Here is a 27494-nt window from a genome sequence, read left to right as displayed (position 1 = left end):
GGATGCCCGGCTACGCCGCCTACTTCGGCCTGCTCGACGTGTGCGACCCCCGGCCGGGAGACGTGGTCGTCGTCAGCGGCGCCGGCGGGGCCGTGGGGTCGCTCGCCGGACAGATCGCCCGCATCCACGGCTGCACCGCCGTCGGGCTCGTCCGCTCCGACGAGAAGGTGAGGCGTCGGCGGGGGCCGTGCGCGACTCGTGTGGCGAGCCACCGAGTGAGCGGCGACTCCTGGCCCCGTGTCGTGTGTGAGAGACGACTCCTGGCCCCGTGTCGTGTGAGAGATTACTGGTACTTGCAACAACTCCCCCACTGGTACTAAATGTCTCAGTTTTGCCGGTAACCAGATAGACATGGAAATAAGTCTCCAAGGAATAGAAACGCAACTGAAATAACTCAACAAAGTCCACTCGACCTGATGCCATACCAATTCGATTCTACACACAGTAAGCGAAAGAATTTGCCCCCCTTCTAACAGCCGTGTACCGCAAGTCTCTAGACTAACGGCAGGTTCCAAATGATTGGAAAAGAGCACAGGTAGTTCCAGTTTTCAAGAAGGGTCGTCGAGCAGATGTGCAAAACTATACGCCTCTATCTCTGAGATCGATCTGTTGTAAGATTTTAGAACATGTTTTTTGCTCGCGTATCATGTCATTTCTGGAAACCCAGAATCTACTCTGTAGGAATCTACATGGATTCCGGAAACAGCGATCGTGTGAGACCCAACTCGCTTTATTTCTTCATGAGACCCAGAAAATATTAGATACAGGCTCCCAGGTAGATGCTATTTTCCTTGACTTCCGGAAGGCGTTCGATACAGTTCCGCACTGTCGCCCGATAGACAAAGTAAGAGCCTACGGAATATCAGATCAGCTGTGTGGCTGGATTGAAGAGTTTTTAGCAAAGTCCACTCGACCTGATGCCATACCAATTCGATTCTACACACAGTAAGCGAAAGAATTTGCCCCCCTTCTAACAGCCGTGTACCGCAAGCCGTGTACCGCCGTGTTCTCAATGGGAGACGTCTACAGACGTTAAAGTAACCTCCGCCGTGCCACAGGGGAGTGTTATGGGACCATTGCTTTTCACAATATATATAAATGACCTAGTAGATAGTGTCCGAAGTTCCATGAGGCTTATCGCGGATGATGCTCTAGTATACAGAGAAGTTGCAGCATTAGAAAATTGCAGCGAAATGCAGGAAGATCTGCAGCGGATAAGCACTTGCTGCATTGAGTGGCAACTGACCTTTAACATAGACAAATGTAATGTATTGCGAATACATAGAAAGAAGGATCCTTTATTGTATGATTATGTGATAGCGAAACAAACACTGGTAGCAGTTACTTCTGTAAAATATCTGGGAGTATGCTGACGGAACGATCTGAAGTGGAATGATCATATAAAATTAATTGTTGGTAAGGCGGGTGCCAGGTTGAGATTCATTGGGAGAGTCCTTAGAAAATGTATTCCATCAACAAAGGAGGTGGCTTACAAAACACTCGTTCGACCTATACTTGAGTATTGCTCATCAGTGTGGGATCCATACCAGGTCGGGTTGACAGAGGAGATAGAGAAGATCCAAAGAAGAGCGGCGCGTTTCGTCACAGGGTTATTTGGTAAGCGTGACAACGTTACGGAGATGTTTGGCAAACTCAAGTGGCAGACTCTGCAAGAGAGGCGCTCTGCATCGCGGTGTAGCTTGCTGTCCAGGTTTCGAGAGGGTGCGTTTCTGGATGAGGTATCGAATATATTGCTTCCCCCTACTTATACCTCCCGAGGAGATCATGAATGTAAAATTAGAGAGATCCGAGCGCGCGTGGAGGCTTTCCGGCAGTCGTTCTTCCCGCGAACCATACGCGACTGGAACAGGAAACGGAGGTAATGACAGTCGCACGTAAAGTGGCTTCCGCCACATACCGTTGGGTGGCTCGCGGAGTATAAATGTAGACGTAGATGTAGATGGCCGTATAAGGGGCCCACAATAAAACTGACCCCGCTTTCCCACCCCAATTTTGCGATAGTTAAGTCATTCCGTCCTTGAGCTGACTAAGTGAGCCGACGCGTAGGAATTCTTCCTACCTGCTATGTGGCGATGCGTTCTAGTTTTATGAGTGCTTCCAGAGCAGTAGCATTGCTGCCGGTTTCTCAAAGTGCTATTCTACTGACTATGTTTTACGTAATGAAGCGGGGAGAACTTTTTGTGTAATTTATTTTTACACGGCATGCCATTACGGTGAATTTTTTGATTTGCGGGAAGCATTTGCCATTGGTGTCCAACTGCAGACTGTTAACGAAGGGCCGGCCGCAGTGGCCGTGCGGTTAAAGGCGCTGCAGTCTGGAACCGCAAGACCGCCGCTACGGTCGCAGGTTCGAATCCTGCCTCGGGCATGGCTGTTTGTGATGTCCTTAGGTTAGTTAGGTTTAAGTAGTTCTAAGTTCTAGGGGACTAATAACCTCAGCAGTTGAGTCCCATAGTGCTCAGAGCCATTTGAACCATTTTTTTTTTTTTTTTTTTTTTAACGAAGGTACGAGCGTATGGTATAAGGTCACAGGTAAGTGAATCGCTCGAACACTTCTTAAGTATTGAGGGTTGAACAAAACTTAGACGGTTTTTTGTTCTACTGATTTTTATTTGTATGAACTAGTTTTCGGCTTATTAGGCCATCTTCAGATAACTACTGGCTGTTGTTTACAAGGAGCTAGTGTTTTACGAACCAAACACTCTGGACTAAGATACAACGCACTTACATGCGATCTTTAGCTGTGGTATTGTCTTTGGAATTGTCAAACGGGTGTTTTGACTTTTTGTTCTGTAAAGCCGTTCTTTAACATAAAAGGAGAGTATAAGATGAACATCAACAAAAGCAAAACGAGGATAATGGAATGTAGTCGAATTAAGTCGGGTGATGCTGAGGGAATTACACTCCTGGAAATTGAAATAAGAACACCGTGAATTCATTGTCCCAGGAAGGGGAAACTTTATTGACACATTCCTGGGGTCAGATACATCACATGATCACACTGACAGAACCACAGGCACATAGACACAGGCAACAGAGCATGCACAATGTCGGCACTAGTACAGTGTATATCCACCTTTCGCAGCAATGCAGGCTGATATTCTCCCATGGAGACGATCGTAGAGATGCTGGATGTAGTCCTGTGGAACGGCTTGCCATGCCATTTCCACCTGGCGCCTCAGTTGGACCAGCGTTCGTGCTGGACGTGCAGACCGCGTGAGACGACGCTTCATCCAGTCCCGAACATGCTCAATGGGGGACAGATCCGGAGATCTTGCTGGCCAGGGTAGTTGACTTACACCTTCTAGAGCACGTTGGGTGGCACGGGATACATGCGGACGTGCATTGTCCTGTTGGAACAGCAAGTTCCCTTGCCGGTCTAGGAATGGTAGAACGATGGGTTCGATGACGGTTTGGATGTACCGTGCACTATTCAGTGTCCCCTCGACGATCACCAGTGGTGTACGGCCAGTGTAGGAGATCGCTCCCCACACCATGACGCCGGGTGTTGGCCCTGTGTGCCTCGGTCGTATGCAGTCCTGATTGTGGCGCTCACCTGCACGGCGCCAAACACGCATACGACCATCATTGGCACCAAGGCAGAAGCGACTCTCATCGCTGAAGACGACACGTCTCCATTCGTCCCTCCATTCACGCCTGTCGCGACACCACTGGAGGCGGGCTGCACGATGTTGGGGCGTGAGCGGAAGACGGCCTAACGGTGTGCGGGACCGTAGCCCAGCTTCATGGAGACGGTTGCGAATGGTCCTCGCCGATACCCCAGGAGCAACAGTGTCCCTAATTTGCTGGGAAGTGGCGGTGCGGTCCCCTACGGCACTGCGTAGGATCCTACGGTCTTGGCGTGCATCCGTGCGTCGCTGCGGTCCGGTCCCAGGTCGACGGGCACGTGCACCTTCCGCCGACCACTGGCGACAACATCGATGTACTGTGGAGACCTCACGCCCCACGTGTTGAGCAATTCGGCGGTACGTCCACCCGGCCTCCCGCATGCCCACTATACGCCCTCGCTCAAAGTCCGTCAACTGCACATACGGTTCACGTCCACGCTGTCGCGGCATGCTACCAGTGTTAAAGACTGCGATGGAGCTCCGTATGCCACGGCAAACTGGCTGACACTGACGGCGGCGGTGCACAAATGCTGCGCAGCTAGCGCCATTCGACGGCCAACACCGCGGTTCCTGGTGTGTCCGCTGTGCCGTGCGTGTGATCATTGCTTGTACAGCCCTCTCGCAGTGTCCGGAGCAAGTATGGTGGGTCTGACACACCGGTGTCAATGTGTTCTTTTTTCCATTTCCAGGAGTGTAGATTAGGAAATGAGACACTTAAAGTAGTAAAGGAGTTTTGCTATTTGGGGAGCAAAATAACTGATGATGGTCGAAGTAGAGAGGATATAAAATGTAGACTGGCAATGGCAAGGAAAGCGTTTCTGAAGATGAGAAATTTGTTAACATCGAGTATAGATTTAAATGTCAGGAAGTCGTTTCTTAAAGTATTTGTATGGAGTGTAGCCATGTATGGAAGTGAAACGTGGACGATAAATAGTTTGAACAAGAAGAGAATAGAAGCTTTCGAAATGTGGTGCTACAGAAAAATGCTGAAGATTAGATGGGTAGATCACATAACTGATGAGGAGGTATTGAATAGAACTGGGGAGAAGAGGAGTTTGTGGCACAACTTGACAAGAAGAAGGGACCGGTTGGTAGGACATGTTCTGAGGCATCAAGGGATCACAAATTTGGCATTGGAGGGCAGCGTGAAGGGTAAAAATCGTAGAGGGAGACCAAGAGATGAATACACTAAGCAGATTCAGAAGGTTCAAAATGGCTCTGAGCACTATGGGACTTAACATCTATGGTCATCAGTCCCCTAGAACTTAGAACTACTTAAACCTAACTAACCTAAAGACAGCACACAACACTCAGCCATCACGAGGCAGAGAAAATCCCTGACCCCGCCGGGAATCGAACCCGGGAACCCGGGCGTGGGAAGCGAGAACGCTACCGCACGACCACGAGATGCGGTCAGAAGGTTCAAATGGTTCAAATGGCTCTGAGCACTATGGGACTCAACTGCTGTGGTCATTAGTCCCCTAGAACTTAGAACTACTTAAACCTACCTAACCTAAGGACATCACACACATCCATGCCCGAGGCAGGATTCGAACCGGCGACCGTAGCAGTCGCACGGTTCCGGACTGCGCGCCTAGAACCGCGAGACCACCGCGGCCGGCAGATTCAGAAGGGTGTAGGTTGCAGTAAGTGCTCGGAGATGAAGACGCTTGCACAGGATAGGATAACATGGAGAGCTGCATCAAACCAGTCTCAAGACTGAAGACCACAACAACAACAACAACAACAACAACAAAACGTGCTGCCTTTCTTTGAACTTTTCAATGTACCCAGTGAGTCGTATCCTATAGGGCGCTTACCGCTTTACACAGAGCAAACGACACTGAGCAACGCAGTGGAAGGATCACTTTTTCGGGATCCAGCACTTGTCTCTCATTGCCACGTATAAGTTCGAAATTTGGCTCAAAGGTGTCTACAACCGCTTCAAACAGCAAGGTGTCGACACGTGAGAAATAAAGGGCCAGAGCCCAGAACTTCCTATGAGCTGTCAAGTGGGTTAATATCACATTGGCACTAAACCCAGTTCTACCCAACATCATTGTGGATGTATCACACGATGTAAAGGTCATCACACCCCCTTTTACCCACATGTCACTTTTTTTTTTTAAAAAAAAAGCCTCTGCGCTGAAGATCAAAACCGCAAGTCCCAGCGTTTAAAATCACGCAGCTTTCGTGTGGGTGCGGGGAAAACATTTCAGACACACCGCCGCACAAAATCGACACGAAAAGGCCTCAGGGGTCGACATAGAGGGCGTCGAAGAAACCACCACTTCCTCTGGAGCGTTCATTCCCACTAGAATTGTAAAAGTACTGTAAGGCTACCGTAGACTTTCCTAAGCAAGCTTAGATAACAATAGTTATCCACTTTTCTGGAGACTAGAAATCTACTCTGTCGGAATCAGCATGGGTTTCGAAAAAGACGATCGAGTGAAACCCAGCTCGCGCTATTCGTCCACGAGCCTCGGAGGGCCATAGACACAGGTTCCCAGGTAGATGCCGTGTTTCTTGACTTCCGCAAGGCGTTCGATACAGTTCCCCACAGTCGTTTAATGAACAAAGTAGGAGCATATGGACTATCAGACCAATTGTGTGATTGGATTGAAGAGTTCCTAGATAACAGAACGCAGCGTGTCATTCTCAACGGAGAGAAGTATTCCGAAGTGAGAGTGATTTCAGGTGTGCCGCAGGGGAGTGTCGTAGGACCGTTGCTATTCACAATATACATAAATGGCCTTGTGGGTGACATCGGAAGTTCACTGAGGCTTTTTGCGGATGATGCTATGGTATATCGAGAGGTTGTAACAATGGAAAATTGTACTGAAATGCAGGAGGATCTGCAACGAATTGACGCATGGTGCAGGGAATGGCAATTTAATCTCAATGTAGACAAGTGTAATGTGCTGCGAATACATAGAAAGAAAGATCCTTTATAATTTAGCTACAATATAGCAGGTGAGCTACTGGAAGCAGTTAATTCCATAAATTATCTGGGAGTAGGCATTAGAAGTGATTTAAAATGGAATGATCATATAAAGTTGATCGTCGGTAAAGCAGATGCGAGACAGATTCATCGGAAGAATCCTAAGGAAATGCAATCCGAAAACAAAGGAAGTAGGTTACAGTACAGTTGTTCGCCCACTGCTTGAATATTGTCTGGTCTCGCGGTTCTAGGCGCGCAGTCCGGAACCGTGCGACTGCTACGGTCGCAGGTTCGAATCCTGCCTCGGGCATGGATGTGTGTGATGTCCTTAGGTTAGTTAGGTTTAAGTAGTTCTAAGTTCTAGGGGACTGATAACCACAGCAGTTGAGTCCCATAGTGCTCAGAGCCATTTGAACCATTTTGAATATTGCTCACCAGTGTGGGATCTGTACCAGATAGTGTTGATAGAAGAGACAGAGAAGATCCAACGGAAAGCAGCGGGCTTCGTTACAGGATCATTTAGTAATCGCGAAACCGTTACGGGGTGATAGATAAACTCCAGTGGAAGACTCTGCAGGAGAGACGCTCAGTAACTCGGTACGGGCTTTTGTTGAAGTTTCTGAAAGTATTTGCATGGAATGTAGCCATGTATGGAAGTGAAACATGGACGATAACCAGTTTGGACAAGAAGAGAATAGAAGCTTTTGAAATGTGGTGCTACAGAAGAATGCTGAAGATTAGATGGGTAGATCACATAACTAATGAGGAGGTATTGAATAGAATTGGGGAGAAGAGGAGCTTGTGGCACAACTTTACTAGAAGAGAAGGGATCGGTTGGTAGGACATGTTCGGAGACATCGAGGGATCACCAATTTAGTATTGGAGGGCAGCGTGGAGGGTAAAAATCGTACAGGGAGATCAAGAGATGAATACACTAAGCATATTCAGAAGGTTGTAGACTGCAGTAGGTAGTGGGAGATGAAGAAGCTTGCACAGGGTAGAGTAGCATGGAGAGCTGCATCAAACCAGTCTCAGGACTGAAGACCACAACAACAACAACAATAACAACATAAAAAATCAATTTTTATGGTTTTTCAGTACCATGTGTGCCAACAATTAGAATTATTTAGAATACACATTATTACAAAGTTACAATTTTTTGTTATTTGTTGTGAACACTTGCAATGCACATTAATTGGTGGTTGTACAATAGCTATGTTTTCTTTGGCGGTTACATTTTGTTATTAGAAAATTGTGCATTTAATACATACTAAATATTACACTGTTACAGTTGAGTTACAGTCAGGAATGTAAACACATAAGGGCTATTACATTGTACTGCCGTGTGAATTTATTTCCTATTGGGACACTTCGTGTTTAGTAGCAGGTTTACTTTATTGTGTAAAGTTTAAGAGTGGTGATGTGCTCAGTTGCAATTGGTCATTCAGGACCAGTTGGGGATTTAGGGCCAAGTGTTTGTTGATTTCAAGTGCTTCTAGTAGGCTGAGTTTTCTGCCTTTGTTGGCTTTTTGTAGCACTTCTGTGTGTGTTAGACACTTTTATTCTCCTTTGGGCACATGTTCAGCAAATGTGGAGTCCGATTTACTTAATCTCCAGCTGCGTTCATGTTCAATCAGCCTTGTTGATATGGCCTGGCCCGTTTGACCAATGTACAGTTTATTGCAGACAGTGCAGGTTATTTTGTAGACCCACTGTTGCTTAGTATATTTTGTCCTTGCTGTTGAATAGTAGATTAGCTGTAGTACCTGTTAAATAAAATGATGTTTTATAGTTCTGGGTTTTCAGTGTTTTGGCTAGTTTGTCTGATGTTGTTGTTGTGGTCTTCAGGCCTGAGACTGGTTTGATGCAGCTCTCCATGCTACTCTATCCTGTGCAAGCTTCTTCATCTCCCAGTACCTATTGCAACCTACATCCTTCTGAATCTGCTTAGTGTATTTATCTCTTGGTCTCCCTCTACGATTTTTACCCTCCACGCTGCCCTCCAATGCTAAATTTGTGATCCCCTGATGCCTCAAAACATGTCCTACCAACCGATCCCTTTTTCTAGTCAAGTTGTGCCACAAACTCCTCTTCTCCCCAATCCTATTCAATACCTCCTCATTAGTTACGTGATCTACCCACCTTATCTTCAGCATTCTTCTGTAGCACCACATTTCGAAAGCTTCTATTCTCTTCTTGTCCAAACTGGTTATCGTCCATGTTTCACTTCCATACATGGCTACACTCCATACAAATACTTTCAGAAACGACTTCCTGACACTTAAATCTATACTAGATGTTAACAAATTTCTCATCTTCAGAAACGATTTCCTTGCCATTGCCAGTCTACATTTTATATCCTCTCTACTTCGACCATCATCAGTTATTTTACTCCCTAAATAGCAAAACTCCTTTACTACTTTAAGTGTCTCATTTCCTAATCTAATCCCCTCAGCATCACCCGATTTAATTTGACTACATTCCATTATCCTCGTTTTGCTTTTGTTGATGTTCATCTTATATCCTCCCTTCAAGACACTGTCCATTCCGTTCAACTGCTCATCCAAGTCCTTTGCTGTCTCTGACAGAATTACAATGTCATCGGCGAACCTCAAAGTTTTTACTTCTTCTCCATGAATTTTAATAACTACTCCGAATTTTTCTTTTGTTTCCTTTACTGCTTGCTCAATATACAGATTGAATTACGTCGGGGAGAGGCTACAACCCTGTCTCACTCCTTTCCCAACCACTGCTTCCCTTTCATGCCCCTCGACTCTTATAACTGCCATCTGGTTTCTGTACAAATTGTAAATAGCCTTTCGCTCCTTGTATTTTACCCCTGCCACCTTCAGAATTTGAAAGAGAGTATTCCAGTTAACGTTGTCAAAAGCTTTCTCTAAGTCTACAAATGCTAGAAACGTAGGTTTGCCTTTTCTTAATCTTTCTTGTAAGATAAGTCGTAAGGTTAGTATTGCCTCACGTGTTCCAACATTTCTACGGAATCCAAACTGATCTTCCCCGAGGTCCGCTTCTACCAGTTTTTCCATTCGTCTGTAAATAATTCGCGTTAGTATTTTGCAGCTGTGACTTATTAAACTGATAGTTCGGTAATTTTCACATCTGTCAACACCTGCTTTCTTTGGGATAGGAATTATTGTATTCTTCTTGAAGTCTGTGGGTATTTCGCCTGTTTCATACATCTTGCTCACCAGATGGTAGAGTTTTGTCAGGACTGGCTCTCGCAAGGCCGTCAGTAGTTCCAATGGAATGTTGTCTACTCCGGGGGCCTTGTTTCGACTCAGGTCTTTCAGTGCTCTGTCAAACTCTTCACGAAGTATCGTATCTCCCATTTCATCTTCATCTACATCCTCTTCCATTTCCATAATATTGTCCTCAAGTACATCGCCCTTGTATAGATCCTCTATATACTCCTTCCACCTTTCTGCTTTCCCTTTTTTGCTTAGAACTGGGTTTCCATCTGAGCTCTTGATATTCATACAACTGGTTCTCTTTTCTCCAAAGGTCTCTTTAATTTTCCTGTAGGCAGTATCTATCTTACCCCTAGTGAGATACCCCTCTATATCCTTACATTTGTCCTCTAGCCATCCCTGCTTAGCCATTTTGCGCTTCCTGTCGATCTCATTTTTGAGACGTTTGTATTCCTTTTTGCCTGCTTCATTTACTGCATTTTTATATTTTCTCCTTTCATCAATTAAATTCAATATTTCTTCTGTTACCCAAGGATTTCTATTAGCCCTCGTCTTTTTACCTACTTGATCCTCTGCTGCCTTCACTACTTCATCCCTCAGAGCTACCCATTCTTGTCTGATAGCTTACCTATATATGGTATAGTACACCAGTTGGTTTTTGGTGTAGCAAAGTAATAGAACCTAGTATGTTGTCCTCGACGGCGAGTGTTCATGAGGGACGAGGGTATCGTCAGGAGTGCCCCAGGGAAGTGTGACAGGACCACCATTGTTCTCTACATACATAAATGATTTGGCGGACAGGATGGGCAGCAATATGCGGTTGCTTGCTGATGATGCCGTGCTTTACAATAAGGTGTAGAAGTTGAGTGGCTGTAGGAAGATACAAGACGACTGAGACAAAATTTCTAGTTGGTGTGATGAACAGCAGCTAGCCCTAAATGTGGAAAAAATGTAAATTAACGCGGAACAGTAGGAAAAAAATCTATAGTGTTCGGATACAGCTTTACTGGTATGCTGCTTGACACAGTCAAGTCGTTTAAATATCTGGGAGTAACGTTTCAAAGCGATGTGAGGTGGAACCAGCATGTGAGGACTGTGGTAGGGAAGGCGAATGGCAGACTTCGGTTTGTTGGGATGATTTTATGAAAGAATGGTTCACCTGTAAGAAAACCGCATATAAGACGCTGCTGCCACCTATTCTTCACTACTGCTCGAGTGTTTGGGATCCGCACATCGGACTGAAGGAAGACATCGTAGCAATTCAGAGGCCGGTTGCTAGACTTGTTACCGGTAGGTTTGATCAATACGTAAGTGTTACAGAGATGCTTTAGCAACTCACATGGGAATCCCTGGAGGAAAGGTGACGTTCTTTTCGAGAAAGACTGTTGGGAAAATTTAGAGAACTGATATTTAAAGCTGACTACCGAACGATTCTACTGCCGCCAACAGATAATGCGCTTAAGGACCTAGAAGATAAGATACGAGAAATAAGGTTTCATACAGAGTCATATATACAGTCATTTGTCTCTCGCTCCATTTGCGATTGGAACAGGAAAGGAAATGACAAGTAGTGGTACATGGTACCCTCCTGCATCCACGGTTCCGTGGTTTGCAGAGGATCTATGTAGACGTGGACGAAGATGTAGATGTTTATTTAAGAAACACCGTAAAATGAACTCGTTCATACTGATTTCAAGCCAGATATTAGAGTCCCTGGCGACATGTCTGCAGCAAATCCCAAGAAACGGACAGACAGTGCCTTCAATTCTCACTCGAAATGACAAGGAAGAGTACTGCAAAAACCTGAGCAACAGGTGGGACGTCGTCATAGGAGGCGCGATGGCGCCATGGAAATTGCAACCAACGATATTATAATACATTCGAATGTCTCTAGTGACGATTCATCTAATACAGACACAGCGGAAAATGAGAGCCCATCTCGCACGGACACAGCTGATAATGAATATTAACGTAACACGGCCAAGAGCGACCCTGGAAGTGACTAACAAATTGTCAACCTTCTCCATCCAGTATGTAAACGCTGTGCACATTTAATTACATTGATCTTCTATCAAACATTCTGTTTCTCTATAATTTCATATTTTTTCTGACAACTGTTACGCACTAAGTAGAAATATATGTTTTCATTGGATTCGGCATTCACTACCAATATGCTTCACATCTACTTTCGCTGAAGTGCAGAACACGTGTGTTAGGCTGGCTGGCTGCCCCCCCCCCCCTCCTCCCCCCGCCCACACACACACCGCTCTTCGCCCTCTACCGCCATTACTTTACGTTTGTTCTCGTCCGCGAGCAGCTTGCACGATACAGTGTTGGAGTACTATTTAGCCACGATATTACTGCAGTTGGCCTCCTGTGCCTATCATCTGAAACAAGTTGTGACATTACAGCAAACAAAAATCATATCCACTTTTCCGACCGTCGTAAACACTGTGAAGTCCGAATAACTTGTGGCCGAGCGGTTCTAGGCGCTACAGTCTGGAACCGCGCGACCGCTACGGTCGCAGGTTCGAATACTTCCTCGGGCATGGATGTGTGTGATGTCCTTAGGTTAGTTAGGTTTAAGTAGTTCTAAGTTCTAGGGGACTGATGACCTCAGAAGTTTAAGTCCCATAGTGCTCAGAGCCATTTTTTGAACCGAATAGCTTCACGAGCAAGTTATCTGGACGTTAGCACAACAGTCCACACACTGATGGGCTTCAAGTGGAAAGGTACAACTCACGCACTGACCGAATCGTCCTCATTTCCAGGTGCAATAACATTGTGGTCGGCAAATAATACACTCCTGGAAATGGAAAAAAGAACACATTGACACCGGTGTGTCAGACCCACCATACTTGCTCCGGACACTGCGAGAGGGCTGTACAAGCAATGATCACACGCACGGCACAGCGGACACACCAGGAACTGCGGTGTTGGCCGTCGAATGGCGCTAGCTGCGCAGCATTTGTGCACCGCCGCCGTCAGTTCAAATGGTTCAAATGGCTCTGAGCACTATGGGACTCAACTGCTGAGGTCATTAGTCCCCTAGAACTTAGAACTAGTTAAACCTAACTAACCTAAGGACATCACAAACAGCCATGCCCGAGGCAGGATTCGAACCTGCGACCGTAGCGGTCTTGCGGTTCCAGACTGCAGCGCCTTTAACCGCACGGCCACTTCGGCCGGCGCCGCCGTCAGTGTCAGCCAGTTTGCCGTGGCATACGGAGCTCCATCGCAGTCTTTAACACTGGTAGCATGCCGCGACAGCGTGGACGTGAACCATATGTGCAGTTGACGGACTTTGAGCGAGGGCGTACAGTGGGCATGCGGGAGGCCGGGTGGACGTACCGCCGAATTGCTCAACACGTGGGGCGTGAGGTCTCCACAGTACATCGATGTTGTCGCCAGTGGTCGGCGGAAGGTGCACGTGCCCGTCGACCTGGGACCGGACCGCAGCGACGCACGGATGCACGCCAAGACCGTAGGATCCTACGCAGTGCCGTAGGGGACCGCACCGCCACTTCCCAGCAAATTAGGGACACTGTTGCTCCTGGGGTATCGGCGAGGACCATTCGCAACCGTCTCCATGAAGCTGGGCTACGGTCCCGCACACCGTTAGGCCGTCTTCCGCTCACGCCCCAACATCGTGCAGCCCGCCTCCAGTGGTGTCGCGACAGGCGTGAATGGAGCGACGAATGGAGACGTGTCGTCTTCAGCGATGAGAGTCGCTTCTGCCTTGGTGCCAATGATGGTCGTATGCGTGTTTGGCGCCGTGCAGGTGAGCGCCACGATCAGGACTGCATACGACCGAGGCACACAGGGCCAACACCCGGCATCATGGTGTGGGGAGCGATCTCCTACACTGGCCGTACACCACTGGTGATCGTCGAGGGGACACTGAATAGTGCACGGTACATCCAAACCGTCATCGAACCCATCGTTCTACCATTCCTAGACCGGCAAGGGAACTTGCTGTTCCAAAAGGACAATGCACGTCCGCATGTATCCCGTGCCACCCAACGTGCTCTAGAAGGTGTAAGTCAACTACCCTGGCCAGCAAGATCTCCGGATCTGTCCCCCATTGAGCATGTTTGGGACTGGATGAAGCGTCGTCTCACGCGGTCTGCACGTCCAGCACGAACGCTGGTCCAACTGAGGCGCCAGGTGGAAATGGCATGGCAAGCCGTTCCACAGGACTACATCCAGCATCTCTACGATCGTCTCCATGGGAGAATAGCAGCCTGCATTGCTGCGAAAGGTGGATATACACTGTACTAGTGCCGACATTGTGCATGCTCTGTTGCCTGTGTCTATGTGCCTGTGGTTCTGTCAGTGTGATCATGTGATGTATCTGACCCCAGGAATGTGTCAATAAAGTTTCCCCTTCCTGGGACAATGAATTCACGGTGTTCTTATTTCAATTTCCAGGAGTGTATCTTGTTGTTGGTTTCTTCAAACGTTCAAATGTGTGTGAATTCCTAAGGGACCAAACTGCTGAGGTCACCGGTCCCCAGACTTACACACTACTTAAACTAACTTATCCTGGGGACAACACACACACACACACACACACACACACACACACACACACACATGCCGAGGGAGGACTCGAACCTCTAGCGGGAGCGGCCGCGCAATCCGTGGCATGACGCCTCAAATCGCGCGGCCACTCCGCGCGGCGTTGTGGTCTTCAGGCCGAAGACTGGTTTGATGCTAGTCTATCCTGTGCAAGCCTCTTCATCTCCGGATAGCTACAGCAGCCTTCAAGGAGCAATCAGATGGAAAAAGGACACCCACCACAACAGGACCATGGAACAGTTCCAATCAAAAGCAGTCACCACACTCGGTGAGACGTTTATCTGACTGGGAGACCAGACGAACAGTTCCTGTCTCGTAGAACGCTGTCGGCCGCTGAAGAATCCACAACCCCTCCATTCTTGCACTTCCTCGTCCGACTGAAACCAACGTCCACGCATGTGTTTCTTCAGGTCGCCAAAGATGTGAAACTCACGGTGATACGTCCAGACCGTACGGAGGATGTTGCGATGTTTTCCTACCAAATCGGTGAAGCATTGCCTCCGTCCGATTGGCACTGAGGTGGCGGGAGTTACCGTGCAACAGGATGATTCCTCTACTCGTAGAGTTCCTCGAACGTGGCACTACAGTCACTGCGCAGCGCTATGAAGACACTTCACAGAAAGTACGACGCGTCAAGGAATGCTGCTGGACGGAATCATCCTGTAGCTTGATAGCGACCGATCCCGCACTGCCGCCGGCCAGTGTGGCCGAGCGGTTCTAGGCGCTACAGTCAGGAACCGCGCGACCCCTACGGTCGCAGGTTCGAATCCTGACTCGGGCATGGATGTGTGTGATGTCCTTAGGTTGGTTAGGTTTAAGTAGTTCTAAGTTATAGGGGACTGATGACCTCAGCAGTTAAGTCCCATAGTGCTCAGAGCCATTTGAACCACACTGCCAATCGGACGGAGGCTACGCTTCGGCAATTTGATTGGTTGGTTGGGAAACACTGCAACATCCTCCCAACAGACCAGAGCTTTCAGCGTGCGATTTTGGCATTTTTCGTGACCTGAAGCAAGACATGCATGGACGTCGTTTTCAGTTGAACAAGGAAGTGCATGTGAGGGTTTGGTTGTGGAACCGCCAGCGGCCGACCGCGTTCTACGAAACAGAAATTGATCGTCTGCCTCCCAGTCGGATAAACGTCTCAACGAGTTTGGTAATTGGTTCTGAATTGAAGTATTCCATGGTGCCGTTGTGGTGGGTGATCGATTTTCATTTGATTGCCCCTCACACAACCATTTGTGGCTGCCTCCCTGCAGTATTTTTACTCACCAAATTTCCCTTCATTACTAAAGTGACGGTCCCTTGATGCCTCGGAATGTGTCATCATTCGATCCCTTTTTTTACTTAAGCTGTGCCATAAGTTTCATTTTTTCCGATTTCGTTTCAGTACCGTACAGGTACATACAAATACCTCCACAAAAGACTTCCTAACACCCAAATTTGTCTATGTAATTGTCCGTCTTGGTAGCTGTTATATCTTTATTTTTTAAAACATACGCTTTGACACGTTTCGGCCACAGGTATCATCAGAATCTGTCAGATAAGCAGAACAAATGAGAAATTTTTGCAATAATGACAATAAAACATTGTATAGAAACAAAATGAAGACACACCTCATTTAAAAACACAGTGCACTGTATTTCGAGAGATCCCACGTACAATTGTACCCTGACTAGTGTTCTTCAGTGGAGCAGCCTCTCGTAAATAATACTCTGTGTCCGTTAGTTGGCGTTAAAAGCAACAGGGCTGATCAATGTTAAATTGCAGTTAACGTCTGCAAATTAAGCATACAGTCGTATCTTAAAACAAAAAATAACGAATTTGAATTGTCATCCTAAGATTGGAAGTAACGTCTAGTGGTCCGCCATGGATTTACAAAATATTTAATAGTCAACTCCTGTCAACAGTAGCCAAGTCAAAAGTTTTTTTGAAAAAGGCTTGTATGCAGTACTTTTAAGAAGACAATCGTGTCATATCCATCTACGGGAAACAAGCGAGGAGAAAACTGAATCAGTTATTTAATTACTGAGGAGCTAAGACTCAACTATGTATGTAGCCTGGTGCAGATCGGCGCGTGAGTGCTGTATTCATCCACCTGCGCAAAGTGGCTTCAAAGTAGGGTCATATTATAATACTCGTCAGTGAAACACGTAGCTTCATAAAAATAGAGAATGAGGTCATAAAGAGAATTACAGACATTTTTCAGGATTCTGATAATTTTATAAACTCATTCCATGTATGAGTAGCTTCAGCTCTCTAGTTCCGACGGTTGAAAAGGTGTGTGAAATCTTATGGGACTTAACTGCTAAGGTCAACAGTCCCAAAGCTTACACATTACTTAACCTAAATTATGCTAAGGACAAACACACACACACCCATGCCCGAGGGAGGACTCGAAACTCCACCGGGACCAGCCGCACAGTCCATGACTGAAGCGCCTTACACCGTTCGGCTAATCCCGCGTAGCGGTTCCGACGGAATCTGAGAAAAATGAAAATGAATAAACTAGCACAAAAGCATAAAAGAGGTATAATGAAGGTGAGAACGACCAATAGATTACTTCAGTACCGATGTACACCACGCGTCGGTCTTATGGAAATCGGGGAAATGCCGCGAATAATGAGTATAGTGGGCAAAGGGGCACTGCATCACTAGTATGTGGATAGGGTGAGAAAAATTGGAAATTTGTGGTAAGTTCCTATGGGACCAAACTGCTGAGGTCATATGTCCCTAGGCTTACACATTACTTAATCTAACTTCGGTTAACTTACGCTAACGACAACACACACACCCATACCCGAGGAAGGACTCTAAGCTCTGAGGAGGAGGGGGGGGGGGGGGGGGGGAGTCGCGCGAACAGTGGCAAGGCACCCGAGGCCGCGCGGTTACCAAATGGTTCAAATGGCTCTGAGCACTATGGGACTCAACTGCTGAGGTCATTAGTCCCCTAGAACTTAGAACTACTTAAACCTAACTAACCTAAGGACATCACAATCATCCATGCCCGAGGCAGGATTCGAACCTGCGACCGTAGCGGTCTTGCGGTTCCAGACTGCAGCGCCTTTAACCGCACGGCCACTTCGGCCGGCGCCGCGCGATTACCCTGCGCGGCAATAAGGTGAGGATTTGGGCCCGACGGGAGCAGTTACGCTGACAGCTGTGTCTGGATGGTGCAGCAGTCAGCACATCTGCCTAGTAAGCAGGGGACCTGGGTTTGAATCCTAGTCCAGCACAAATTTTTAACTTGCCCCATTGACTAAAATCAACGTCCACTGACAGCGAATGTCATTAATTCCCTTGTGTCGTAAAAGAGGTCACTGGAAGTAGAGAGTGCTATATTTTTATTGTGCACACCAAATGGGTCTTGTGGATAAGAACAGTCTACTGTCTCCCTCGATAGCCGGCCTCTGTGACCGAGCGGTCCTAGGCGCTTCAGTACGGAACCACGCGGCTGCTACGGTCGCAGGTTCGAATCCTGTCTCCGGCATGGATGTGTGTGATGACCTTAGGTTATTTAGGTTTAAGTACTTCTAAGTCTAGGGGACTGATGACCTCAGACGTTAAGTCCCATAGTGCTTAGAGCCATTTGAACCATGTTTTTCTCTCTCGATACGATATCTGGCGTCATCGGAAAAGGGCAATCAACATGAGGTAATAGAACCAAAATTATGAAATTTGTTAGTGTACCTACTTTTTGATGCAACGTGTTGGTAAAGCAAGTATGAAGGAGTGCCTGGAAAAAAGCATTTTCTTGAATTGGAAAAAAGTATTGATTCTCCACAGAGTGTGAAATATACTTTCTATGCCAGGAAGCGACACCACAATCTGATACCAATCAGCGAACATTCTGAACCGTTGGCTCATGACAGCATGCATCGCTGCTCCATCTAGACGTCAGACTTATCTGGTGACCGTTGTCACCAATTCACAACCGTAGGTTCGCACCAGAGCAGGTGAAGGTTTGTTTTTTGCCAGCGTTTAGCCTTATCAAGCGACGCAACAGCTGTAGGCACTCATCTTCGTTCGATACCGTTTTTTTTTTTATTATTACTCTTATCTACTACCAAGCAGACGCACTCAGATACTTGCTTTTAAATCTAAAACATTATACTAGTTTCCAAAAATTAAGGAGACGTCGCAACTGCAGTATCAAAATATAAAACAACAAGCTGACATGCCCAGCATTGCCGGGTATTAATTTTGCCACTGTTCTATTAAAGACGAAAACAAGAAAATATACTTTGTTTGTAGCGAAGTGTCGAAAAAATTTCATTTCCATGAATTCGTGAAAACAGCTTTGAAATTATGAAACAGTCGTAAAAAGAAACGTGCATAACGTGCAAATGTATAAGTAGTGTATCCAGGTTAAGACACAAGATCCTGGACACTTTTTGTAAGCTGGGCGCAGGTTTTTCCCGCGTCTACAACGCGATTTTCTAAACCTCTCTATGGTAACGCCTTTTCATAGCTCTATAAAAGACCCCATGAACCATGGACCTTGCCGTTGGTGGGGAGGCTTCCGTGCCTCAGCGATACAGATGGCCGTACCGTAGGTGCAACCACAACGGAGGGGTATCTGTTGAGAGGCCAGACAAACATGTGGTTCCTGAAGAGGGGCAGCAGCTTTTTCAGTAGTTGCAGGGGCAACAGTCTGGATGATTCACTCATCTGGCCTTGTAACATTAACCAAAACGGCCTTGCTGTGCTGGTACTGCGAACGGCTGAAAGCAAGGGGAAACTACAGCCGTAATTTTTCCCGAGGACTTGCAGCTTTACTGTATGATTAAATGATGATGGCGTCCTCTTGGGTAAAATATTCCGGAGGTAAAATAGTCCCCCATTCGGATCTCCGGGCGGGGACTACTCAAGAGGACGTCGTTATCAGGAGAAAGAAAACTGGCGTTCTACGGATCGGAGCGTGGAATGTCAGATCCCTTAATCGGGCAGGTAGGTTAGAAAATTTAAAAAGGGAAATGGATAGGTTAAAGTTAGATATAGTGGGAATTAGTGAAGTTCGGTGGCAGGAGGAACAAGACTTTTGGTCAGGTGATTACAGGGTTATAAATACAAAATCAAATAGGGGTAATGCAGGAGTAGGTTTAATAATGAATAAAAAAATAGGAGTGCGGGTTAGCTACTACAGACAGCATAGTGAACGCATTATTGTGGCCAAGATAGACACAAAGCCCATGCCTACTACAGTAGTACAAGTTTATATGCCAACTAGCTCTGCAGATGATGAAGAAATAGATGAAATGTATGACGAGATAAAAGAAATTATTCAGGTAGTGAAGGGAGACGAAAATTTAATAGTCATGGGTGACTGGAATTCGTTAGTACGAAAAGGGAGAGAAGGAAACATAGTAGGTGAATATGGATTGGGGGGAAGAAATGAAAGAGGAAGCCTCCTTGTAGAATTTTGCACATAGCAAAACTTAATCATAGCTAACACTTGGTTCAAGAATCATAAAAGAAGGTTGTATACCTGGAAGAATCCTGGAGATACTAAAAGGTATCAGATAGATTATATAATGGTAAGACAGAGATTTAGGAACCAGGTTTTAAATTGTAAGACATTTCCAGGGGCAGATGTGGATCCTGACCACAATCTATAGGTTATGAACTGCAGATTGAAACTGAAGAAACTGCAAAAAGGTGGGAGTTTAAGGAGATGGGACCTGGATAAACTGAAAGAACCAGAGGTTGTAGAGGGTTTCAGGGAGAGCATAAGGGAACAATTGACAGGAATGGGGGAAAGAAATACAGTAGAAGAAGAATGGGTAGCTCTGAGGGATGAAGTAGTGAAGGCAGCAGACGATCAAGTAGGTAAAAAGACGAGGGCTAATCGAAATCCTTGGGTAACAGAAGAAATATTGAATTTAATTGATGAAAGGAGAAAATATAAAAATGCAGTAAATGAAGCAGGCAAAAAGGAATACAAACGTCTCAAAAATGATATCGACAGGAAATGTAAAATGGCTAAGCAGGGATGGCTAGAGGACAAATGTAAGGATGTAGAGGCTTATCTCACTAGGGGTAAGATAGATACTGCCTACAGGAAAATTAAAGAGACCTTTGGAGAGAAGAGAACCACTTGTATGAATATCAAGAGCTCAGATGGCAACCCAGTTCTAAGCAAAGAAGGGAAGGCAGAAAGGTGGAAGGAGTATATAGACGGTTTATACAAGGGCGATGTACTTGAGGACAATATTATGGAAATGGAAGAGGATGTAGATGAAGATGAAATGGGAGATATGATAATGCATGAAGAGTTTGACAGAGCACTGAAAGACCTGAGTCGAAACAAGGCCCCGGGAGTAGACAACATTCCATTAGAACTACTGATGGCATTGGGAGAGCCAGTCATGACAAAACTCTACCATCTGGTGAGCAAGATGTATGAGACAAGCGAAATACCCTCAGACTTCAAGAAGAATATAATAATTCCAATCCCAAAGAAAGCAGGTGTTGACAGATGTGAAAATTACCGAACTATCAGTTTAATAAGTCACAGCTGCAAAATACTAACGCGAATTCTTTACAGACGAATGGAAAAACTGGTAGAAGCCGACCTCGGGGAAGATCAGTTTGGATTCCGTAGAAATGTTGGAACACGTGAGGCAATACTGACCTTACGCTTTATCTTAGAAGAAAGATTAAGAAAAGGCAAACCTACGTTTCTAGCATTTGTAGACTTAGAGAAAGCTTTTGACAACGTTAACTGAAATACTCTCTTTCAAACTCTGAAGGTGGCAGGGGTAAAATACAAGGAGCGAAAGGCTATTTACAATTTGTACAGAAACCAGATGGCAGTTATAAGAGTCGAGGGGCATGAAAGGGAAGCAGTGGTTGGGAAAGGAGTGAGACAGGGTTGTAGCCTCTCCCCGATGTTATTCAATCTGTATATTGAGCAAGCAGTAAAGGAAACAAAAGAAAAATTCGGAGTAGGTATTAAAATTCATGGAGAAGAAGTAAAAACTTTGAGGTTCGCCGATGACATTGTAATTCTGTCAGAGACAGCAAAGGACTTGGAAGAGCAGTTGAACGGAATGGACAGTGTCTTGAAAGGAGGATATAAGATGAACATCAACAAAAGCAAAACGAGGATAATGGAATGTAGTCAAATTAAATCGGGTGATGCTGAGGGAATTAGATTAGGAAATGAGACACTTAAAGTAGTAAAGGAGTTTTGCTATTTAGGGAGTAAAATAACTGATGATGGTCGAAGTAGAGAGGATATAAAATGTAGACTGGCAATGGCAGGGAAATCGTTTCTGAAGAAGAGAAATTTAACATCGAGTATAGATTTAAGTGTCAGGAAGTCGTTTCTGAAAGTATTTGTATGGAGTGTAGCCATGTATGGAAGTGAAACATGGACGATAACCAGTTTGGACAAGAAGAGAATAGAAGCTTTAGAAATGTGGTGCAACAAAGGAAGGCTGAAGATAAGGTGGGTAGATCACGTAACTAATGAGGAGGTATTGAATAGGATTGGGGAGAAGAGAAGTTTGTGGCACAACTTGACTAGAAGAAGGGATCGGTTGGTAGGACATGTTTTGAGGCATCAAGGGATCACAAATTTAGCATTGGAGGGCACCGTGGAGGGTAAAAATCGTAGAGGGAGACCAAGAGATGAATACACTAAGCAGATTCAGAAGGATGTAGGTTGCAGTAGGTACTGGGAGATGAAGAAGCTTGCACAGGATAGAGTAGCATGGAGAGCTGCATCAAACCAGTCTCAGGACTGAAGACAACAACAACATAAAAGACTATTGTTTTCGCCTACAGAAGTTTGAGCTTCGCAGCTGAAAGCTATCGAAAGCTCTGCCAGGTGTCAGGGGTTTCCTTAACTTCACTCGCTTAGAGGGGTGTCTTAATAGCAAAGAATAAACGTATTAAAACTTCACGGATGATGCGACATTTTCTCACGTATATCAGTGTTTATGACGTCTTGTCTCTTCAGCTAAGTTACGTACAACGATATATTCTGCGGCATATTCGAGACAGACTAATGTGCAGGGAGGTGGCGGACTGGAGGACCAGACTCTACAGGATATTGAGACGAACAGTAGTACAAGCTCCAGGTAAGTGGCCCGCCAACATGTTGTACGTCAAAGTACGGTCATGTGTATCCTACATGACAACAGCTACTACCCCTGCAACGAGTGAAAGGATTATCAGTAGAGGATTTCTCTCTACGGGAGGATTTTGTCGAAGATTTTTACCCCAGACCATCATAATGAGATTTCTGCTATCAGTCCTCTTTACCACCGAAGAAATCATCACCAGAACTGGCATGATCAATCTGTATGATCGACATCTGTGGGATACAGATAATCCTCGGCGAATGGTTGAGGCATTTATCAGCATCGGTCCAGCGTCAGAGTGTGGTCAGGGATTCTTGGCGACCACATACCTGGACCAGTTATTATTCCACAAAGCCTCATCAAAGGAACTTCCCTGGACTTACGCGGAGTGCTCTTCCTGAGCTGCTTGAGAGTGTGCCTTTAGCAATACGACAGGGTACGTAATTTCTGCACGGGGGAGCGCCACCCCACTTCCACAGTATAGTTCACCGACACCTCCACAACTTCACGGACACTGAGCAGGGCGAGAAGGCCCTGTAGCATGGCCTGCTGGATCATCAGACTTAAATCTCCCAGATTTTTACCTCTGGAGGCATCTGAAAAGCGTTTTGTATACTGAAGCAATTCCTGTCGTCAACAGCGTGTTGACGGTGAGAGAGACCGGAACGTGTAAAAACGTGCGACAATCCACAATGCGACGTGTGAATGCGTGCACTGCACCTCATGGAGGCCACCTGCTGTCACGTCGATGCGATGCAGCTCTGTACTGAGTTCCGCGACGATTTGTTGTTGTTGCACGCACTCCGTCCATTTCCGGTCACACGTTCATATGACATTTATTTCCTCCATTTCCAGCCAGGAATTTCGGTGCTGTTAACGTTCACCCCGTATATTGTATATCATATATTAAAGGAAGAGGTGCGTAAAATCACGCCATTATCAGAATGCAACGTTGGGTCAAAATTTCAAAGCAGTTTTCAAGAACTTTCGCAGATTAACGATTTTTAACAATCGACAGTTTACACTTTTATGAATATAGACTGAAAAACAAATTTTTGCTGTCCCTGGAAGCCGTTAGCTAGGTAACCTGTTTCGGGATAGTGGTTTAGTAATGTTATTTGAACGGCCGACGCAGTCGTGTTCTTCCAGTACCCAGAGTTTTGCTGTTGTGTGTCCTCGCTGCCTAGTTAAGAGTCGATAACAGCAAAAGTTGTAGAACTGGAAAGAGACCACTGTGTTGTTAAGGGATACATTGTGCATAAAATGAAAACACAACTCGGCAGAACACTCGGAACTACACTATTGGCAACTTCAGATTTGAAAGTTGGCCTATGAAACGTCCCCTTAGAAAAATTAGTGAATTACTGTGCTGGTAAATCCCTTACGTTATTTGATTTTCAAACAGCTGAGCAGAACTGAACGTACTCAGACATTTCGCTCTTTACCTATTCTGATCAACACTAAACTGACACACAATATTTTTAGCGCAACGCAATCCGACTTTCAAAAATCCCTACAAAAGAATGGCCCAGACTAACATTAACCTATACCTTTCACAAATCACTTACCTCACAAAATCTTCGTTACTCGAACTACTGCAACACAGCGAGCGCCACTACTGCCAGCTAAATAAAAGATTCTAACTACTGATAGGCATAGTTAGCAAATGAAAGATTTTGATAGAGAAAAAACAATGTATTTACCTTAATAGTGTTCAAAAGTCATAATATATATACCAGTTCATGACATCCATTCTTACAAATGTACTGTTTCTGATGGACACACGTCCAGATCATCCGCTCTCAAAAATCCGCCATGTCACTTCCCCACATCCACCAGAGCTGGCGGCTCACCTCCAACTGCACAACGCTACGCGCTGTTAACAGCCAACAGCCCAACACTACAATAGCGAATATTACAACAATTCCACCCAGCCACAGACTGCACACAGCACAGTCAGTGATTTTCATAGAGAGCGCTACGTGGCGTTACCAATAAAAAACCCTAAACAGCCTACTTACACTACACTATTGGCAACTTCAGATTTGAAAGTTGGCCGGCTGTTATGTACGTGTGCATATCGCTATCCATGACTTGTCACCTCAGTATGTATCAGAACCGCCAAATCTCCAAAGTCCGACGCGATCGCTTGCCTCAATATACGCCATTTGTGCTTCGGCGCCTTTGCAGGTGAAGTGGCTGACGGAAGAGCTGGGCTTCGAGCACGCCTTCAACTACCACACGACGGACGTGGGCGCGGCGCTGCGGCGGGTGGCGCCCGGCGGGGTCGACGTCTACTACGACACGGTGGGCGGCGACCTGAGCTCCGCGGTGGCCGACTGCATGCGCGAGCGGGGGCGCATCGCCGTGTGTGGCTGCGTGTCCACGTACAGCGACCCGCGCCCGCCCAAGATGCTGCTCATCCCGCCCGCCGTCGTCCGCAAGCGGCTGCGCATGGACGGCTTCATGTTCACCCAGTGGCGCGACCGCTGGCCGGAGGCCGACGAGCGGATGGCGCTCTGGATCAGGCAGGGCCGGCTCAAGTGGCGAGAGACCATCACCGACGGCTTCCTCAACACGCCGCGCGCGTTCGCCGCCATGCTCAGGGGCGACGCCATCGGCAAGGCTCTCGTCAAAGTCTGACCACAAACTCCAGCGTCGGACAGTGCTCGAATGTACACGCGGCTGACTGACTGTGGACCTCTCACTTTTCCCACCGAGCAGATTCCCGAATGTGAAAGTGACTTGAGCGTAGACTATCGCAGCCATAGGCATCTCGATCTGAGAGAGTGGCGTCGTGCATAAGGAATGTACTCGAACATGGGGGTACTGCAGGTGGCCTTCAAGGAGAAACTGCAAAGTGATGATCTAATGCCAGTACACCGGTGTATATGAGGGGCGTTCGCTAACTAACGCAACACATTTTTTTCTGATAGTTGGCTTCATTCAGGATTCCAGTACACGAGGCCGGCCGGGGTGGCCGAGCGGTTCTAGGCGCTACAGTCCGGAACCGCGCGGCTGCTATGGTCGCAGGTTCGAATCCTGTCATGGGCATGGATGTGTGTGATGTCCTTAGGTTAGTTAGGTTTAAGTAGTTCTAAGTTCTAGCGAACTGATGACCTCAGAAGTTAAGTCCCATAGTGTTCAGAGCCATCTGAACCAGTACACGATATTATTCCCCACTCTTTTAAAAAGCACTCCGTCTTCAGGCCACGAGTGGCCTACCGGGACCATCCGACCGCCGTGTCATCCTCGGTGGAGGATGCGGATAGGAGGGGCGTTGCGTCAGCACACCGCTCTCCCGGTCGTAAGATGGTATTCTTGAGCAAAGCCGCTACTATTCGGTCGAGTAGCTCCTCAATTGGCATCACGAGGCTGAGTGCACCCCGACAAATGGCAACAGCGCATGGCGGCTTGGATGGTCACCCATCGAAGTGCCGACCACGACCGATAGCGCTTAACTTCGGTGATCTCACGGGAACCGGTGTATCCACTGCGGCAAGGCCGTTGCCATTCTCCACTCTTTTGGCTACAGAAATCTGTTTTTCAACACAATCTCCGTTCAATGCGACGGCCTACGGCACATTACTCGGAGGGCATGGTATCACTCTACGTCGCAACCAATATCATTCTGCATCAACATCCTCTTACATCCAACTTACTGTTTCCTGTGGAGTGCATCCTTCACTGGCCCAAACAGATGGAAGTCAGAAGGTGCGAGATCGTTTCGTAGTGATGAGCCTACGTTCATCACCTGTGACCGTGATCCACAGAAAATTGTCACGATCAGTCTCGCAACGGGCAACCAATTCCACACAAGTGCCCTTTATGGTCCTCTGCTAGGTGGCGAGGAAACCAGCAGTCACACACATAGGAGTAACCCCAAGTGGTGCACTAGTACGTTAGCACTACAAACAGAGACGTACAGTTGAGCAGCGAGGTGTTTCATTGCGATCCGTAGATCACCTCGAATGAGAGTGTCCGCACGTTTCAACATTGCAGGAGTCGCAGCTGCGTGTGCCGCCAGCTGGCACGTGGGAGATCAGACGAGTTTGCGCGGTCTTGTGTCGACGATGACAGGTGCCTCGCCGAACGAATCGCTGTGCTTTTGGTAACTGCCAGGTGTCCGTAGACATTGCGCAAACACCTCTGAATATCTGCGATGATCTGGCTTTCCGCCAAGAGAAACTCACTGTCAGCTCTCTGCTTGCAATGCAACTCCGTTATAGACGCCGTTTTGAGGGCTACACATAACACTGTGCCAGCCGGTGTGGCCGAGCGGTTCTAGGCGCTTCAGTCTGGAACCGCTCGATCGCTACGGTCGCAGGTTCGAATCCTGCCTCTGGCATCGACGTGTGTAATGTCCTTAGGTTGGTCAGGTTTAAGTAGTTCTAAGTTCTAGGGGACTGATGACCTCAGATGTTAAGTCCCATAGTGCTCAGAGCCATTTGAACCATAACGCTGCCACATGCTGGAACTTTACGAGACCGTAGGGGCTGCGACGGAAACATTCCATGATGTCCCACAACAAATTCCGCTTTTATTCAGCGAAAATTTGCCGACAAAAAAGTGTTGCATTACTAACTAAACGCCCCTCATATAGTGAAGGAAGTGGAAAGTGTTACCTCATGAAACACTAGTTCGATATTTATTAAACATTGCGAAGATGGTCATGAAAGAATAGGTGTTAAATGATTAAATTTTCATTCAGTCAGGAAATGAATGCCAACACCAGTGTCAGTACGAGGTTCCATCCCCATGCTGAGGAATACTCCCTCGTAATTTTTATGATATGGAAGCAAAAACGAGGAATTTCTTGCCTAGCGTGAAACGCATGCTGATAAAGTAGAACCGTTGGCAAAGGAGAATGGTGATTTTACTGGACATAAATTTCAAGTCATTTATTGACAGACAGTCAGCATATTGTACATCATGGTAAAAACAATTACACAATTGTTGATCATAACTAATGTTAACGTCCACTTGCATTGCATAATATTTGTTATAAAAAAATCTTTCGTCT

The 27494-nt window shown here is 46.5% G+C and overlaps 1 protein-coding gene across 1 annotated transcript; it reads left to right on the top strand.

The window, feature by feature from the left end:
- Positions 1-27494, top strand: LOC126242937 (putative NADP-dependent oxidoreductase YfmJ). The gene is made up of 2 exons (XM_049948127.1): positions 1-167; positions 24662-27494. Exons 1-2 carry the CDS (start codon positions 3-5, stop codon positions 25112-25114), a joined length of 618 nt encoding a protein of 205 aa, XP_049804084.1. The 5' UTR covers positions 1-2; the 3' UTR covers positions 25115-27494.

The sequence above is a fragment of the Schistocerca nitens genome, chromosome 1 (genome assembly GCF_023898315.1).
Source record: "Schistocerca nitens isolate TAMUIC-IGC-003100 chromosome 1, iqSchNite1.1, whole genome shotgun sequence".
Lineage (NCBI taxonomy): Eukaryota > Metazoa > Arthropoda > Insecta > Orthoptera > Acrididae > Schistocerca > Schistocerca nitens.
This window is presented reverse-complemented; position numbering and strand designations above follow the sequence as displayed.